This window comes from Erythrolamprus reginae, chromosome 9 (genome assembly GCF_031021105.1).
Source record: "Erythrolamprus reginae isolate rEryReg1 chromosome 9, rEryReg1.hap1, whole genome shotgun sequence".
NCBI lineage: Eukaryota > Metazoa > Chordata > Lepidosauria > Squamata > Dipsadidae > Erythrolamprus > Erythrolamprus reginae.
The window spans coordinates 53,340,661-53,358,787 of NC_091958.1; the positions used below are offsets into that span (position 1 = coordinate 53,340,661).

An 18,127-nucleotide genomic window follows, 5' to 3' on the forward strand; every position below is an offset into this window, starting at 1 on the left:
GCAGAGTTTTTGGTAACAGTGTGGATGTTAGTTAGTTTAATTAGTTACTTGATTAGATTTGTATGCCGCCCCTCTCCGAAGACTCAGGGCGGCTCACAACATAATAGTAATGCAATATATTACAAATCTAATAGTAAAAGTTAAATCAGTTTAAAAGCATTAATACATATCAAAATCCCTAACTATACAATCATACACATTCAACCTAATCTATCATACAGTGAGGCCGAAAACATAATTAAAAAGGGGGGAAGAGGTGGTAATTATCCCCATGCCTGGCGACAAAGGTGGGTCTTCAGCATTTTATGGAAGGCGAGGAGGGTGGGGGCTATTCGAATCTCTGGAGGGAGTTGATTCCAGAGGGCCAGGGCCGCCACAGAGAAGACATTGTTTGGTCGACGGGACCGGAGAAGGCCAACTCTGTGGGACCTAACCGGTCGCTGGGATTCGTGCAGATGTGTGATACAGCCAATAATGACACAGACTTAGTATGCTAAACAAGTATTATTTACATATATACATATTTACAAGCACAAAGCAGAAATAATCGACAAATCACACATAGCAGCACGAAGCAGAATACAGTGTTCCCTCGATTTTCGCGGGTTCGAACTTCGTGAAAAGTCTATACCATGGTTTTTCAAAAATATTAATTAAAAAATACTTTGCGGTTTCCCCCCTATACCACTGCTCGATGATGTCATATATCATCACCAAACTTTCGTCCGCCTTGAATAAATATTTTTTTAAATAAACTTTAATAAATAAACATGGTGAGTAATGATCTAAATGGTTGCTAAGGGAATGGGAAATTGCAATTTAGGCATTTAAAGTGTTAAGGGAAGGCTTGTGATACTGTTCATAGCCCAAAATAGTGTATTTACTTCCGCATCTCTACTTCGCGGAAATTCGACTTTCGCGGGCGGTCTCGGAACGCAACCCCCGCGAAAATTGAGGGAACACTGTATACGCCCCCCACAAAGTAAAGGCAAAGAATGAATGAGCTCCCCAGCATCATCATCGGGAGAGAATGCTGGCGCCCTCTTATGGCGAACCAGCCAAAGTCCTTAAAGGTATATTGCATCAAACTACAATTGGTAGTTTACATACATGGCAACCTCATGACCCAAATAGGTAAATAGAAGGGAGAGGGGTTTGTGGAGAGGAGGAGGAGGAGGAGGAGAGGAAGAGAACAGTGGGGTCCTGGGAGGTCTCTGAGCTTGGTGGTTTTCATACAGATGTTTCATGACCCAACTAGGTAACACCATCAGTGCTAGAAGGGAGAGGGGTTTGTGAAGTGGTGGAGATGGAAGTGGAGGAGAAGGAGAAGGAGGAGGATTCCTTAAATCACTGGCATGTACAGTGATACCTCGTCTTACAAACTTAATTGGTTCCGGGTTGAGGTTCTTAAGGTGAAAAGTTTGTAAGACTTAACAATGTTTCCCATAACAATCAATGGAAAAGCGATTAATGCATGCAAGCCCCAAATTCACCCCTTTTGCCAGCAGAAGCGCCTGTTTTTGCGCTGCTGGGATTCCCCTGAGGCTCCCTTCCATGGGAAACCCCACCTCCGGACTTCTGTGTTTTTGCGATGCTGCAGGGGAATCCCACAAGGGGAATCTCAGCATCGCAAAAACGGGCGCTTCGCTGGCAACGGAAGTCCGGAGGTGGGGTTTCCCAGCGAAGGGAGCCTCAGTGAAATCGCAGCATCGCAAAAACACCAAAGTCCTCGAAACCCCACCTTTGGAGCTTTGTGTTTTTGCGATGCTGCGATTTCACTGAGGCTCCCTGTTGCAACATACCCCTCCCTGGGAAACCCCACTTCTGGAATTCCGTTGCCAGCGAAGCGCCCATTTTTGCACTGCTGGGATTCCCCTGCAGCATCACAAAAACACAGAAGTCCAGAGGTGGGGTTTCCCATGGAGGGGAGCCTCAGGGGAATCCCAGCAGCGCAAAAATGGGTGCTTCGCTGGCAACGGAAGTCCGGAGCTGGGGCATCCCAGCAGCGGCGGTGGGTTTGTAAGGTGAAAATAGTTTGTAAGAAGAGGCAAAAAAATCTTAAACCCCGGGTTTGAATCTCAAAAAGTTTGTATGACGAGGCGTTTGTAAGACGAGGTATCACTGTATTTTGATTTTTTTTTAAAAAAATTGTTTCCATGTCTTTTCCGGTTCTAGGAGAAAACCAACGAGCTTGCAGAAAAACAATCCTCACAGTAAGTTTCCTGTATTCTTATTTCTTTCAAGTAATAGTCTACCTCCCACTCAAGGGTTAAGGGCCAATATATCTTCAGGATCTGAATTGCAAGCTGTCAAGCTGTTCCCCTTGCACGCATGGGTCCTTTATCTTGTTTGAGTAGCAGGCACTCACAGGCAAGATTAGCAAATAGCCTTATCTCCCTCCCCCCCTGTCCCGTGCTGGAGCGGGACCCTAAAATATCTCCCACAAAGATCAAACGGCTTTGAGAAGACTGGGTTGAGTGACGATGGCGGGCGTTTGAAGAAAAAATAAATCTAACTGGGGGAATTTAAAAACACCAACAACAAACCCATGAAAATGTAAATCCAGCGTTTTCAGTCTTCCTTGCGATAATTGGAGCAATATTATTGGATAAGTGAAGGGTTTGGGTTGGAGGGCTGTCATTTGGGCAGATCCCATTGAAATGGAGAATTAAGCCCATTTGATCGGATCGTCTGATGGGGGGGGGCAGGGGGGAGGAAATTGATGGAACACAGCAGGCATGAGAAAAAGACATACTTTAAAATGAAATGACTCTGAGCCAGCAAAATATTGTGTGCGTGTGTGTGTGTGTAACATATTTTATGCTGATACGGGTTTGCGAACAGTGATTGACTCGGTATGTACAGTGGTGCCTCTACCTAAGAATGCCTCTACTTAAGAACTTTTCTAGATAAGAACTGTGTATTTAAGATTTACCTCCGGAACCGCCTGCTACCGCACGAATCCCAGTGGCCGATAAGGTCCCACAGAGTTGGCCTTCTCCGGGTCCTGTCGACTAAACAATGTCATCTGGCGGGCCCCAGGGGAAGAGCCTTCTCCGTGGTGGCCCCGGCCCTCTGGAACCAACTCCCCCCGGAGATTAGAACTGCTCCCACCCTCCTTGTCTTCCGTAAACTACTTAAGACCCACCTATACCGCCAGGCATGGGGGATTTGAGACATCTTTCCCACAGGCTTATTATAATTTATGTTTGGTATGTATGTGCTGTTTGGTTTTTAATTATGATAGGGTTTTTAGTTTTTTAATATTAGATTTGTGCCAGTATAATATTGTTTTTATCGTTGTTGTGAGCCGCCCCGAGTCTTCGGAGAGGGGTGGCATACAAATCTAATAAATTATTATTATTATTATTATCATTATCATCATCATCATCATCATCATCATCATCATCATCATCATCATCATCATCATCTCAGGGTCTCTCTTTATTTTTTAAGCCTTAAAATTTTGGATTTTTTGATTCCCCTCCCCTTCTTCCTTCAGCAATGATTGTCCTCCTCCTCTTCTTCCTCTTCCTCCTCCCACCCAAATTCCAAGCTTTTATTTCTTTCCTAATGGGTTTGCACACATTATTTGCTTTTACATTGATTCCTATGGGAAAAATTGCTTCTACTTACCAAACTTTTCTACTTAAGAACCTGGTCACGGAATGAATTAAGTTCGTAAGTAGAGGTACCACTGTATGTGTGTTTGTTTGGATAGTTCGCTAGGCTTTTTATAATGGGTTTTTTTTAAAACTGTTTTTATTATTTATATTTGACTCTTGTATCATTGTATTATTATTGTTGCAAGCCATCCTGAGTCCCATGGGATTTGGCAGCATAGAAGTCAAATAAATGAAATGATATGAAAATGGAGACTAGTATAGATCCAAACACAGCATAATCCAATTTTCATAATGTACCCTATTGATAAAGATCTTCCTATCCCAGAGAGAACTTATTTGGTAGAATTCCATCCTAATGTTCAGATAACAAAATGACAGAGTTGGGAGCGATATTAGAGATCTTCTAGTCCAACACCCTCCCTGCTTAAGTAGGAAAACCTTTACCAGTGATGGCGAACCTATGGCACGAGTGCCACAGGTGGCACGCAGAGCTATATCTACTGCCACGCGAGCCGTTGCCCTAACTCAGCTCCAACATGCATGTGTGTGCTGGCCAGCTGATTTTTGGCTCACACAGAGGTTCTGGGAGGGCGTTTTTGGCTTCCAGAGAGCCTCCAGAGGGATGGTGGAGGGCGTTTTCACCCTCCCCAGCTCCCCCGGAAGCCTTTGGAGAGGGTGAAACACCAGCCAACTGGGCCCACCAGAAGTTGGGAAATAGGTCATTTCTGGTCTCCAGAGGGCCTCCGGGGGTCGGGGGAAGCTGTTTTCACCCTCCCCAGGCATTGAATTATGGGTGTAGGCACCTTTTTCGGCACCCAAGGAAAGAAAGGTTCACCATCACTGTTCTAGGAACACAACCCTCAAAATAGAACTATGGGAGCTATTTCCCTCAGCACATCTGGAAAGAAGCTCTGGGAAAGCTCTCCTAGCCATCTGAAGACTTCTTTTCATTCGCGGTCTGTTTTGTCAGCCAAGATCCAGCGTCGCTTTCCCGCTTTACCATCTCAGACCTTCTCCCGGACCTTCAGCACGTGGTCTTCTGGATGTCCAACTCCATCGAGATCCTGTACTTCATTCAGCAGAAATCCCCCGTTTACATCCAGAACATGGAAGAGGAGCTGGACATCAAAGGTAAATGGGTGGGACATCCATTCTTAGCGTTGAGGCAACGGCAAGAGCTTCCTTGGAATTTTGATCTGGTTGGAACGTCAAGTAGAAGTTGACTTTCACCCAGTGCCATTCCTCAGGGTTGGGAAAACTGGTGGTCCTCCAGATATTCCTGAATTCTACTTCAATAGCCATCAAGGACCATGGTGTAGTGATATTTGAGATACCATATTTTCCAGAGTGTAAGATGCATCTTTTTCCTGCCCAAACGAGGCTGAAACTTTGGGTGCATCTTATACTCCAAATGTAGCTTCTCCCAAGCTTATTTTTTTATGCCTGATGAGGTGCTAAAATGATATTCTGTGCTTTGCTAGCTAAGTGATCTTTCCTTTGCCCGTTTTTTTAATTGCTGCTTCCTCTGAAAATCAGCTGAGCTAGCAAAGGGATCATCCCTTTGCTTGCTTCTTTCATTATTGCTCCCTCCGACAATCAGCTTAGTTTCTGTTCTTTGCTAGCAAGTAATCTTCCACTAGCCAGATGAATACTTAGTAAGTAAGTAGATTATTTTTCCCCTATTTTCTTTCCCCAAAACTGAGGTGCGTCTTATACTTCAGTGTTTCTTATGCACTGAAAAATACGGTACAGTAATACCTCGTCTTACAAACCTAATTGGTTCCAGGGGGAGGTTCGTAAGGCGAAAAGTTCGTAAGACGAAACATTGTTTCCCATAGGAAACAATGTAAAATCAATTAATCCGTGCAATGAAAAAAAAACAAACGCAAAAAAACCCCGCCGCCCGGCTGTCACCCTTTGAAACAGCCGGGGGGCTTCCCAGCGTCCTCCTGAACCCGAACGCCAAACCCGAACTTCCAGGTTCGGCGTTTGGGAGGCCGCCAAGAAGCCCCACTGCCCAGCTGTCACCTTTTAAAACAGCCGGGGGGGCTTCTCGGCGGCCTCCCGAACGCCGAACCCGGAAGTTCGGGTTTGGCCTTCAGGTTCAGGAGGACGCTGAGAAGCCCCCCGGCTGTTTCAAAAAGCAACAGCCGGGCAGTGGGGCTTCTTGGCAGCGGCGGGCATAGTTCCCTCTAAGCTGAGCAGTGAGCAATCGCTCACTTAAAAATCATCATCAACTCAGAGTTTTCCAAACCTGCCCAGAAGCCGAGAGGGAAAGAGTGAGAGGGAAGGAGAGAGAGAGGAAGAGAGGAAGAGAAACAGATAGAAAAAAGAGAGGAAGGAAAAGAGAAAGAAAAAGAATGGGAGTAAGGAAGAGAGAAAGAAAATCAAAATCTAGTTTGAAACTAGCTCAACTATTTAAGTGGCATTTTGATATTGATAGAGTTGCCCTATTATGAGCTCACTGTTATAGACACACAGTACAGTATTTTATTTTGATATTCTCTGAGGCAAAACAGGGTGGGTTTTTTATTTGTTTGTTTGTTTGTTTGTTTATTTATTTATTTATTTATTTATTTAGTTATTTAGTTATTTAGTTATTTAGTTATTTAGTTATTTAGTTATTTAGTTATTTAGTTAGTTATTTAGTTATTTAGTTATTTAGTTATTTAGTTATTTAGTTATTTAGTTATTTAGTTATTTAGTTATTTAGTTATTTAGTTATTTAGTTATTTAGTATTTCTGTGCCGCCCAGTCCCGAAGGGACTGCCGCTCAGACACTATACTTTTCCGCCCACCCTCAAAAAAAATTAGAGGGAACACTGGCGGCGGGTTCGTAAGAAGGACAAAGTTTGTAAGAAGAGGCAAAAAATTTCTGAACCCCGGGTTCGTATCATGGGTTGTTCGTAAGACGAGGGGTTCGTATCATGAGGTACCACTGTACTTGGTCTCTCTTGGTTTCGTTAATTGCAACCCACCTGGAGATCCATTGTGATTAAACAGAGCTGGACAAAGCGATTGAGGATCACTCTCTCTGCTGTCCAAGCAACAATTTTACGGGCCACCGTAAAAGGTCTTACAAGGCAAACACGTCCATAATTTTTTTTTTCCTTTTGTGGATGACCAGCCAAAGAAAAATCCCTCCTTAGCTGAACTGAACTATTTCCCAGGGCAAGGAAAGCTTGAGTTGGATGAAAACCGGCCGATTCCTCAGCTGGTTGACCTTGAGTAATCTTTCATGATTCTCTTTCTCCCCTTTCTCCTCCCCCGGCTTCATCCCAGAGGGAAAAAGAGAGAGAAAAACAAACCATGTTCTGGACACCTGCCATGTTTTTTTGGTCCTATCTCAGTTCCCAGGCTGATAGCACAAGGAAGAAGGTCAAGGGAATGAAATTGCACTGAAAATTCGGCTCCAGTCGGTGGATTCAATCCAACCCCTCCTCACCCACCTCCCCAAAGTAGAAAGCTAGCATGTCAAGAAGAAGACAGCTTATTTTTTGTTTTCTTTTATTTTGTTCTACATATATAGAAACATAGAAGACTGACGGCAGAAAAAGACCTCATGGTCCATCTAGTCTGCCCTTATACTATTTCCTGTATTTTATCTTGCAATGGATATATGTTTATCCCAGGCATGTTTAAATTCAGTTACGGTGGATTTACCAACCACATCTGCTGGAAGTTTGTTCCAAGGGTCTACTACTCTTTCAGTGAAATAATATTTCCTCACGTTGCTTTTGGTCTTTCCCCCAACTAACTTCAGATTGTGTCCCCTTGTTCTTGGGTTCACTTTCCTATTAAAAACACTTCCCTCCTGGACCTTATTTAACCCTTTAATATATTTAAATGTTTCGATCATGTCCCCCCTTTTCCTTCTGTCCTCCAGACTATACAGATTGAGTTCATGAAGTCTTTCCTGATACGTTTTATGCTTAAGACCTTCCACCATTCTTGTAGCCCGTCTTTGGACCCATTCAATTTTGTCAATATCTTTTTGTAGGTGAGGTCTCCAGAACTGGACACAGTATTCCAAATGGGGTCTTACCAGCGCTCTATAGAAGGGGATCACAATCTCACTCTTCCTGCTTGTTATACCTCTAGCTATGCAGCCAAGCATCCTACTTGCTTTTCCTACTGCCCGACCACACTGCTCACCCATTTTGAGACTGTCAGAAATCACCACCCCTAAATCCTTCTCTTCTGAAGTTTTTGCTAACACAGAACTGCCAATGCAATACGCAGATTGAGGATTTCTTTTCCCCAAGTGCATTATTTTACAATTGGAAACATTAAACTGCAGTTTCCATTGCTTTGACCATTTATCTAGTAAAGCTAAATCATTTGCCATATTACGGACCCCTCCAGGAATATCAACCCTATATGTAATCAATAGGTGGGTGGCATGATTAGGTAGCGTAGAAAGGAAGGAAACTTCTAAAAGAGGGTTTTTGAATTACGCTCGACTGATCAGGAAAGCCGGAAAGCCTCCCAAAATCTCCACGTCGGGATCGTGTCTTTTTTCTCTTCCCCAGGATCTAAGGAATCCCTCTTCTCTTTGACCATCACAGCCAGTGAGGAAGCCATGACGATTCTGGAGGAAGTGATCATGTATACCTTCCAGCAGTGTGTTTACTACATCTCCAAGGTACACCAACCTCTAGAAAGTTGGCACCGACCCGTCTCCTGGAAGAATGAAATATTATAGGAAACATTAATTCAATAAATATCTTAAATATATTATTAATAATATATTTCCCTGGGTGTCTGTAAATACTGGTGGGTGGGTGCCTCCTCCTTCTGCTCTTCTTCTTCCTCTTCTTCTCTTCTTCCTCCTCTTCCTCCTCTTCCGCTCCTCCTCCTTCTCCTCCTCCTTCTCCTCCTCCTTCTCCTCTCTTCTTCTTCTTCTTCTCTTCTTCCTCCTCTTCTGCTCCTCCTCCTCTCCTCCTCCTTCTCCTCTCTTCTTCTTCTCCTCCTCCTCCTTCTCTTCTTCCTCCTCTTCCTCCTCTCCTCCTCCTCTCTTCTTCTTCTTCTCCTTCTCCTCTTCTTCCTCCTCTCCTCCTCCTCCTCCTCTCTCCTCCTCCTCCTCCTCTTCTTCCTCCTCCTCCTCCTCTTCCGCTCCTCCTCCTCTCCTCCTCCTTCTCCTCTCTTCTTCTTCTTCTTCTTCTTCTCCTCCTCCTCCTTCTCTTCTTCCTCCTCTTCCTCCTCTTCTGCTCCTCCTCCTCCTCCTCCTTCTTCTCCTTCTTCCCCTCCTCCTCCTCTTCCTCCTCCTCCTCCTCTTCCTCCTCCTCCTCCTCTTTCTTCTTCTCGTGATGGGACTTGTTGTATAACAGAAGGAAAGAAGGGAGGGAGGAAGACCAAGAACTTGGCAAGTGGAGAAACATCTGGGCAGCTTTCCAAGTTGGAGGAGGCTCCCGTCTCACCCCAAGCTGGGAGTTAATCCCTCAAATGGGCCGAGTTCCTTCTAAGGGGCAGGAGGACGTCACCCTGCCCTCCAGACAGAGGTCTCCTTTCTTCCCCCTAGCACACAGCCTGCTCTGTTTGGGGTTTCGTCCTCCCACCTCTACCGAGGGAGGCCGCAGATTCCTTTAGCTGGGGGTGGGCCGGTGGGGAGGGGGCAGGCGGGCAGAGGGGGCAGAGTTTTGAGCACATTCTGAGCCTCGCGCAAGCTGGGAAGGGCCTCCAAACCAGAATTTTTGCCGCATAGCAAGAGAGGGGACGGAAAAGGCGCCTCTCGGAGGAATTTGCAATCCAGATGTTAGTCGGAGCAGAGAAAGAGCAGAAGAGAGAAGCCAATTGCTACACTAAAACAACAACAACAGATGTCTACAGCAACAATTATTTTAATTATTAGATTAAATATTATTTAAATATGTAATGATTAAATTATTTAAATATTTAGATATTTAATGACTAGATTGTCTACAGCAGGGGTCCTCAAACTTGGCAACTTTAAGACTTGTGGACTTCAACTCCCAGAATTCTCCAGCCAGCATATGCCACGTTTGAAGACCTCTGGTCTACAGCAACAAGATCGTCTAAACCAGGGGTAGGCAAACTTGGCTCTTCAATGCCATGCGGACTTCAACTCCCAGAGTTTCTGAGCTAGCATGATTGGCTCAGGAATTCTGGGAGTTGGAATCCACAAGTCATAGAAGAGCCATCTTTGCCTACCCTTGGTCTAAAGCAGTGTTTTCAACCAGTGTGCCGCGGCACACTAGTGTGCCGTGAGACATGGTCAGGTGTGCCGCGAAGCTCAGAGAGAGAAAGAAAGCAAGAGAGAGAGAGAGAAAGAGAAAGAAAGAGAGAGAAAGAAAGCAAGAGAGAGAAAGAGCGAGAGAGAGAGAAAGAGAACAAGGGAGAGAGAAATAAATCAAGAGAGAGAGAAAGAGAACAAGAGAAAGAAAGCAAGAGAGAGAGAAAGAGAGAGAAAGAAAGCAAGAGAAAGAGAGGGAGGGAAGGAGAGAGAGAGAAAGACATAGGGAGGGGGAGAGAAAGAGAGCAAAAAAGAGAGGAAGGAAGGAAGAGAAAGAAAGAGGGATGGAGAGGAAGAAAGAGGAAGAAAGGGAGAGAAAGAGGGAGAGAGAAATAGAGCGAAAGGGAGGAAGAGAGAATTTTTCTGTCCAAACTTTTTTTAGCCCCCCCCCCCCTGCCCTGCTCAATGTGCCCCAGGGTTTCGTAAATGTAAAAAATGTGCTGCGGCTCAAAAAAGGTTGAAAATCACTGGTCTAAACAACAGATTAGATTGTCTACAGAATGAACAAGGAAATGGAGCACCTCCCTTATGAAACCAGGTTGTGACGCTTTGGTTTCTTCAGCCTTGAAAGGTGGCATTGAAGAGGTGACTTGAAGTGTATAAAATCATGCATGGGATAGAAAAGGTGGATAGAGAAAAATTCTTTTCTCGATCACACAATACTAGGATGAGGGGGACCTCCCTAAAGCTCATAGGTAAGAAAGTGAGGACAAATCAAGGGAAATATTTCTCCACCCAGAGGGTCCTTGATTGATGGGATTCCCTTCCAGAAGAGGTCGTGACAGTTGTCATTCTGGATGCCTCCAAGGCAGGATTAGATGGATTCATGGGTGCCAAGGGTATCGGTGGTTATTGAAACAGATGTCCAAGTGCCGCCTCTATGTTGGTTGAGGCAGCAGGGTTCCCTTGAGTACCACTTTTGGGGGGTGAAGGGAAAGGGAGGGTCTTGCCTTCTCTTTCTGCTCAAGGTCCCCATGGACAATTGGTGGGCCTCTGTGTGACACAGAATGCTGGACTTGATGGGCTTTGGCCTGATTCAGCATGGCTCTTACTTAGCTTCTTATGTTGTAACCTCAGGCTGGAACAAAGATGCCTTTTCAAGAATCCACTAGATTTCTGGACTTTTTTTTTCTTTGAAGACGTTTCCCTTCTCATCCGAGAAGGTTCTTGAGCTCTGAGTTGAAGACCAGGTTGACTGGATTTGCATTCCGCCCCTCTCCGAAAACTCCAAATACTGCTGTTAGTTATTTTATTTTATTTTATTTTATTTTATTTTTTATTTATTTATATTTATTTATTTATTTATTTATTTATTTATTTATTTATTTATTTATTTATTTATTTATTTATTTATTTATTTATTTATTTATTTATTTATTTATTAGATTTGTATGCCGCCCCTCTCCGTAGACTCGGGGCGGCTCACAACAATAACAAAAACAATGTAAAAAACAAATCTAATAATTTGAAAAACACTAAAAACCCCATTATTAAAAGCAGACACACACACAAACATTCCATGTATAAACTGTATAGGCCCGGGGGAGATGTGTCAGTTCCCCCATGCCTGACGGCAGGGATGGGTCTTAAGAACTTTACAAAAGGCAAGGAGGGTGGGGGCAGTTCTAATCTCCGGGGGGGAGCTGGTTCCAGAGGGCCGGGGCCGCCACAGAGAAGGCTCTTCTCCTGGGTCCCGCTAAACGACATTGTTTAGTCAACGGGACCCGGAGAAGGCCAACTCTGTGGGACCTAACCGGTCGCTGGGATTCGTGCGGCAGAAGGCGGTCCCGGAGGTATTCTGGTCCGATGCCATGAAGGGCTTTATAGGTCATGCCATCCCTAATCTTTTTTTCTAGACCGGACATACCCAATTCTACAACTGTTCTTTGTGTGTTTTTGTCTCCCGATCCAATTCAATGCCTCCTCTTTCTCGTTTTCTTCTTCTTCTCTCTCGTCCCTCTTTCACAGTCTCTCTACGTGGCTCTACCCCCTCTGTTGGAATGCAACCCCTTCCAATGTGAAGGCCGGGACAGTTGGCTCTCCTCGCCCCCGTTGCCCGAGGAAATCCGCAAAGTGGTGTCGATCTACCAAGCTGCCCTGGATCTTCTCCACCAGTACGATGTCCACCCTGAAGTCACCTCTCAGATGTTCGCCTACCTCTTCTTCTTCTCCAACACCCTCCTCTTCAACCAACTCATGGAAAAAGGTGAGCGGCTTCCAACCAGGGCAGGAGACCGTTGGTTCATCCTGGCTTGAGGAACTCATAAAACCATGGGGCACTACCTGCCTCCCAACGACCTCCAATGAAAGATTTCTTTTTTCCTTCTGTGAAGCTTGAAGGACTCTAGAACAGGGGTCTCCAACCTTCACAACTTTTAAGACTTGTGGATTGTAATTCCCAGGATTAAACTTAACTCAACTCAACTCAATTCTGGGAGTTGAAATCCATAAGTCTTAAAGTTGCCAAGGTTGTGTCTGGATATACAGAGCCACGCAGTAGGACTTGACAAGATACCAGAATCTATAATGTGGCAATTTAGGAACCAGTGTAGAGAAATAACGAAGACACTTTTGTAGAAAACAGTAGTAAACAGTTTTACTCTTCAGTTCAATCAAAATATCTTCTGCCTTAGTCTTCTATTTACAGGAACAAACTTTGCTTACTTACGTGTAGATACTAAACCAATCCAGGGTTCTCCGTATCAGCACTACAGTTCTAACTCAGTTAACTCATGGGTAAATTGCTCCAGCCAACTAACAACATTACCACCACCAACAGCCAACATAAACAGCCAACAATCATTGTAAAGTTGCTTTGCATTTGCTTTGCCCTATTTGGACAGGGAATCATTGCTCACAGTCGCTCATGCCCTTATCACCTCGAGGTTCGATTACTGCAACGCTCTCCACATGGGGCTACCTTTGAAAAGTGTTCGGAAACTTCAGATCGTGCAGAACGCAGCCGCGAGAGCCATCGTGGGCCTTCCAAGATTTGCCCACGTTTCTACAACACTCCGTAGCTTGCATTGGCTGCCGATCAGTTTCCGGTCACAATTCAAAGTGTTGGTCATGACCTTTAAAGCCCTACATGGCATTGGACCAGAGTACCTCTGGAACCGCCTGCTACCGCATGAATCCCAGTGACCGATAAGGTCCCACAGAGTTGGCCTTCTCCGGGTCCCGTCGACTAAACAATGTCGTTTGGCGGGACCCAGGGGAAGAGCCTTCTCTGTGGCGGCCCTGGCCCTCTGGAACCAACTCCCCCCGGAGATTAGAACTGCCCCCACCCTTCCTGTCTTTCGTAAACTACTTAAAACTCACTTATACCGCCAGGCATGGGGGAGTTGAGACACTTTCCCCCCAGGCTATTTTTTATGTTTGGTATGAATGTTGCTGTTTGGTTTTTAAGTAATGATAGGGTTTTATATGTTTTTAATATTAGATTTGTTCCACTGTTATATTGTTTTTATTGCTGTTGTGAGCCGCCCCGAGCCTTCGGAGAGGGGCGGCATACAAATCTAATAAATAATAATAATAAATAATAATGCTCTGGCCCAATCAGATTGCAGCTTACACCCTATGACTCAGCACTTTTTAAACATGCTTACACCCTCCTTTTACCTTATATGGTAACATAATGGAATATCACCTAAGATTGAGCTAATCCTCAACAGTTTGGAGAACCCCGCTCTAGAAATACATCAGCCAGATGTGGACGACCCATTCCTGTTCTTACTCTCTTGCATCCAGGTTCTTCTCTGGGCTGCTTCCACTGGTCGAAAGGGGTCAGGATACGGGCTACCCTGCGCCTTCTGATGGAGTGGGCCCAGAGTGTGGGTCTGGGGCCCCTAGCAGACCAGTTCTTCAGCAAACTCTCCGGCATTGCCAGCCTGCTAGCCATGCCAAATTCTCAGCTACTGCAGGTGAGTCTATAGAAGGCACCAGAGTGAGTTTTGCATGGCTGACCTTGAAGGCATGCATCGGCTCACGACCAGGAATGGCTAGCTGCTGAAGATAGTGACGTCTGGGCCACCAGACATCCAGGAAGTTCTAGAATGAGGAAAGTTTGGCATGCTACTCTTCCTAGCTTAGCTCGATTGACATAAGGCAGCATTGGGTGCTGGCCAAGGGTGAAATGATACTGGTTCTGGCATACTGGTAGCGGTGGCCGCCAGTGGTTTGGAGAACCGGTAGCGGCAGTTGTGCGAGGCTCCGCCAACCTGCCTGGACGGTGTTCTCAGTGATCTTTCTCAGCCTTAGGAAATGTCCGATTCTGAAGATGATAAACCAGGTTCCTTAGTTTGTCCTGGGTTAAGGAGAGAATCAGACGGGAGTGAAGTTGGCAGTGATTTAGGAGTGCCTCAAGGGGCTGGAAAGTGGGTCCCTGACCTTAAGCGATCATGAGATGTGGATGCTGTCAAAGTCCCTAGTGAAGACAATGTCCTCAAAAGGGGCTAAGTGCAACCCAGCCGTGTGGGGTCACTCCCGAACGCGAATCCTAGAAAGAAAACCTGGACACATTCTCTCTCTGGGTCAAGTGACATGGTGTAGAACCATGTACCCCTTTTTATTTGGGAACATAAGGAAATGGAGAATATCTACATCTACATGTCAAATGATACACCCAACAACATAACTTCAAACATATCTTTTGAGTTCTTCCTTTTCCCATAGATATCAAGAAACAATTTCCTAGAAACTTCCTAAGAGCAGATGTTTATTCACACCTAATTTCTCTGAAGTCTTCTGCCTTATCTCACTAATCTTCCTTAATCACCCTGTCGTCCTGTTGTATGCTTCAGGCAATGTAAATCCCCCCCCTTTGATCCTATAACGTCCTGTCCGGAGGGGTGAAAACCTTGTTTATTGTGAGATGTTTTATTTGAGCCCTTTTGTTTCCCTGTTGTAATTGCCAGGAGTGCAGATTAGGCAAGTTAGTGTCCTTTCTGTCCTGGGTTATAGAATCAGGGTAAGCAGAGTATTTTTATGCTAGAGGTCCAGATATATAAATCCTATTCTAACATTTATGCTATACTGCAACAATGAGATAGTAGACATTAAGTGGTTAGATCCAAACTATAGAAGAAAAATCAGAAGAGATTCAAGGTAAGAGGTATTAATCCGCATTTAGTAGCTCTGTGCATTTGTAGACGTCATTTCCAGGAGTAAGCTAGAAAAGAAGGTGTGTTCTGACAACTGTGCTGAAAAGAATGGCGTAGTTTTCAGTAGCGTCCTGGAAAGAAAAACAGTAAAGATTTGTGAGAGGCTGTCCAAATGAGCCAGAAGCAGCTTCGCTGAATTGCCTTGTTTATTGCCGGTAAGCCTTGCCTGAAGTAGTGATTTATAGTCTGTTATTTCCAAGCTATTCAGAGAAAAATGTTAATGGGTTTCTACTGTCTCTGGAGATTCCTCAGGTTCCAATTCTCCCTCACTCTCACTATTTGACTCAGTGGTCAAGAACACTGGCCTAGGGTACCAAGACAGACCTGGTTCATCCTCCTCAGAATCTGTGATTAACTGACCTGGTCGTGAACCTCTCACAACAGGCTTTCTAGAAGGTTTTCCCAAAACCTAGGCTTAAGATCAGCCCAACCGACACAACTTAGAAATAAACAGAGTTCGTTGTCTTTTTTAAAAAAAGGGAACTTACTTGAGCCTTCCTTCCTTCCATCCATCCTTCTTTCCTTCCTTCCATCCTTCCTTCCATCCTTCCTTCCTTCCTTCCATCCATACTTCCTTCCTTCCATCCTTCTTTCCTTCCGTCCTTCCTTCCATCCATCCTTCCTTCCATCCATCCATCCATCCTTCCTTCTGTCCTTCCTTCCTTCCTTCTTTCCTTTGTTCAGATGACCTGGCCCGTCTTGAGAAGTGAGTTTCCTGCCTTGAACCCAGCACAGCTCCATCACATCTTGACCCAGTACCAGACTTCCTCTGCCATGGGGTGCGTCCCAGCTTGGCAACCCAGCAACAACGATGCTCTTGCGGCTGTGAGATCAGGTGAGGCTTCCGATGTTATGAGGCCGGGCTGGTTGACTTGGAACAAAAGTCGAAGGCTGGAACGAAGGTGCTTTTTCAAGAGGCCCCTGGACTTCCTGCCTTTTTTTTCCTTGAAGACATTTTGCTCCTTGTGCAAGAAGCTTCTTCAGTTCTGAGCTGAAGCTGAAGAAGAGAGATGTTGGCAGGGTTTTTTTTCACTTCTGCACATGCATGGACGCAAAAAATATATTGCTGAAATCACACGTTCCGCCCTTTGCCTCCTGTACATGCACAGAAGCAAAATCTTGTTGAGACGTGCATGTACACATGCCATACAAATCTAATAAATAATATTAATAATATTAATAATATTAATAATATCAATATCAATAATATTAATAATATTAATAATATTAATATTAATAATGCACACATGCCAGAGACCTGAAGCTGCATACACAGCGCACCGGTACCGCCTGCTTGTACCACGCATAATTGTCAGCTGCTTCAATCAGAACATAAGAAAAAATAAAACTCAAGAGTCCATTTTTAACTTCAAACGTGAATTTTATCATAAATCAGAACTGAAAGCAACGGAAGTGAAGCAAAGACTGAGAAAAAAGGCGCGGTACAAGCATATATCAAAATCCCCACTTGACCCCCCCGCCCTTTGGAGAATAGCCAATCCCTAGTGTCCATAAGTTGGCCTTCTCTGGGTCCTGTTGACTAAACAATGTCGTTTGGCGGGACCCAGGGGAAGAGCCTTCTCTGTGGCGGCCCTGTCCCTCTGGAACCAGCTCCCCCCAGAGATTAGGATTGCCCCCACCCTCCTTGCCTTTTGCAAACTCCTTAAAACCCACCTCTGCCGTCAGGCATGGGGGAATTGAGTAATCTCCCCCAGGCCTATATAGTTTATGCATGGTTTGTGTGTATGTTTTGCTTTTTAAATAAGGGGTTTTTAGTTACTTTTAAATATTGGGTCTGTTGTACATTGTTTTATTATTGCTGTGAGCCGCCCCGAGTCTACGGAGAGGGGCGGCATACAAATCTAATAAATAATAATAATATTATTGAACGGGTCCAAAGACGGGCTACAAGAATGGTGGAAGGTCTTAAGCATAAAACGTATCAGGAAAGACTTCATGAACTCCATCTGTAGAGTCTGGAGGACAGAAGGGAAAGGGGGGACATGATTGAAACATTTAAATATGTTAAAGGGTTAAATAAGGTTCAGGAGGAAAGTGTTTTTTTAATAGGAAAGCGAACACAAGAACAAGGGGACACAATCTGAAGTTAGTTGGAGGAAAGATCAAAAGCAACGTGAGGAAATATTATTTCACTGAAAGAGTGGTAGATCCTCGGAACAAACTTCCAGCAGACGTGGTTGGTCAATCCACAGTCACTGAATTTAAACATGCCTGGGATAAACATATATCCATTGTAAGATGAAATACAGGAAATAGTATAAGGGCAGACTAGATGGACCATGAGGTCTTTTTCTGCCGTCAGTCTTCTATGTTTCTTCTAATAACCGTCAGGTGGACACATCTTCAAAGTCTCGTCACACTGATGGAATGCAGCTTCTAACGGTCTCCTCCTGGTCACCTGCTTTCCAGGAGAGAGAAAGCTATCCCACTCTAGGTTAGGAAAACAAAACTTAACAGGGCCTTCTGTACACTACCCCCCAATATCCAACAGCCCCCACCATTTCTCATGGCAACAGAAGCGTAGTAGAAATGTAGAACCATAGCGAGGTTGACAATAATTTAGGAAAAATGTGGATTCAAGCACAGGTTGAAACGAAATGATTGGATTGGGGATGTTTGTGTTTGTGTGTCCCCCTTGTAGATGACATTCTGGAATCTTTTGATAACCATCCGCCCATCATGCTACCGACCGGAGGATTCAAGGTGGACCTGGAGACGGATCACCTGGATGACAATGTCTACCGGCATCTTCTGTACATCCGCCATTTCCTTTGGAGCCTACGCAGCAAAAGTCCCCACTCCAGCGACTCTCTGGAAACAGAGCCCCCAAAGGTAACCCTCGCCCTTGAAACATTTTGATGCATTTCAAAACAATCTTGGCTTGGTTTGTTGTATGTTCTGTCGGGCTCTCTGGCAGACTCCTCCCAAAAATTCACAGGTACAAATTTCAGATACACACACACACGTTTGAAAATTCAAAACAATGTTCTTTGTAATGGAAATTCACTTAAACCAAGCCCTCTTTTGGTATAGCCAAGAGCACTCGTCTCCAAACAAACTGGTAA

At 44.7% G+C, this 18,127-nt stretch overlaps 2 protein-coding genes across 2 annotated transcripts in view; one reads left to right on the top strand and one right to left on the bottom strand.

Annotated features, from left to right (window-relative positions):
* RADIL (Rap associating with DIL domain) overlaps positions 1–18,127 on the top strand; it is a 45,328-nt gene that overhangs the window by 20,943 nt on the left and 6,258 nt on the right. Inside the window, exons 5-11 of the mRNA XM_070761309.1 lie at positions 2,176–2,213; positions 4,597–4,757; positions 8,159–8,271; positions 11,848–12,085; positions 13,630–13,802; positions 15,726–15,876; positions 17,704–17,894. Of these exons, the coding sequence (XP_070617410.1) occupies positions 2,176–2,213; positions 4,597–4,757; positions 8,159–8,271; positions 11,848–12,085; positions 13,630–13,802; positions 15,726–15,876; positions 17,704–17,894 (1,065 nt within the window). The remainder of the gene's footprint in view (positions 1–2,175; positions 2,214–4,596; positions 4,758–8,158; positions 8,272–11,847; positions 12,086–13,629; positions 13,803–15,725; positions 15,877–17,703; positions 17,895–18,127) is intronic.
* AP5Z1 (adaptor related protein complex 5 subunit zeta 1) overlaps positions 14,407–18,127 on the bottom strand; it is a 45,478-nt gene continuing 41,757 nt past the window's right edge. The window contains exon 18 of the mRNA XM_070761311.1: positions 14,407–15,112. The gene's annotated coding sequence lies outside the window, so the exon portion shown is untranslated. The remainder of the gene's footprint in view (positions 15,113–18,127) is intronic.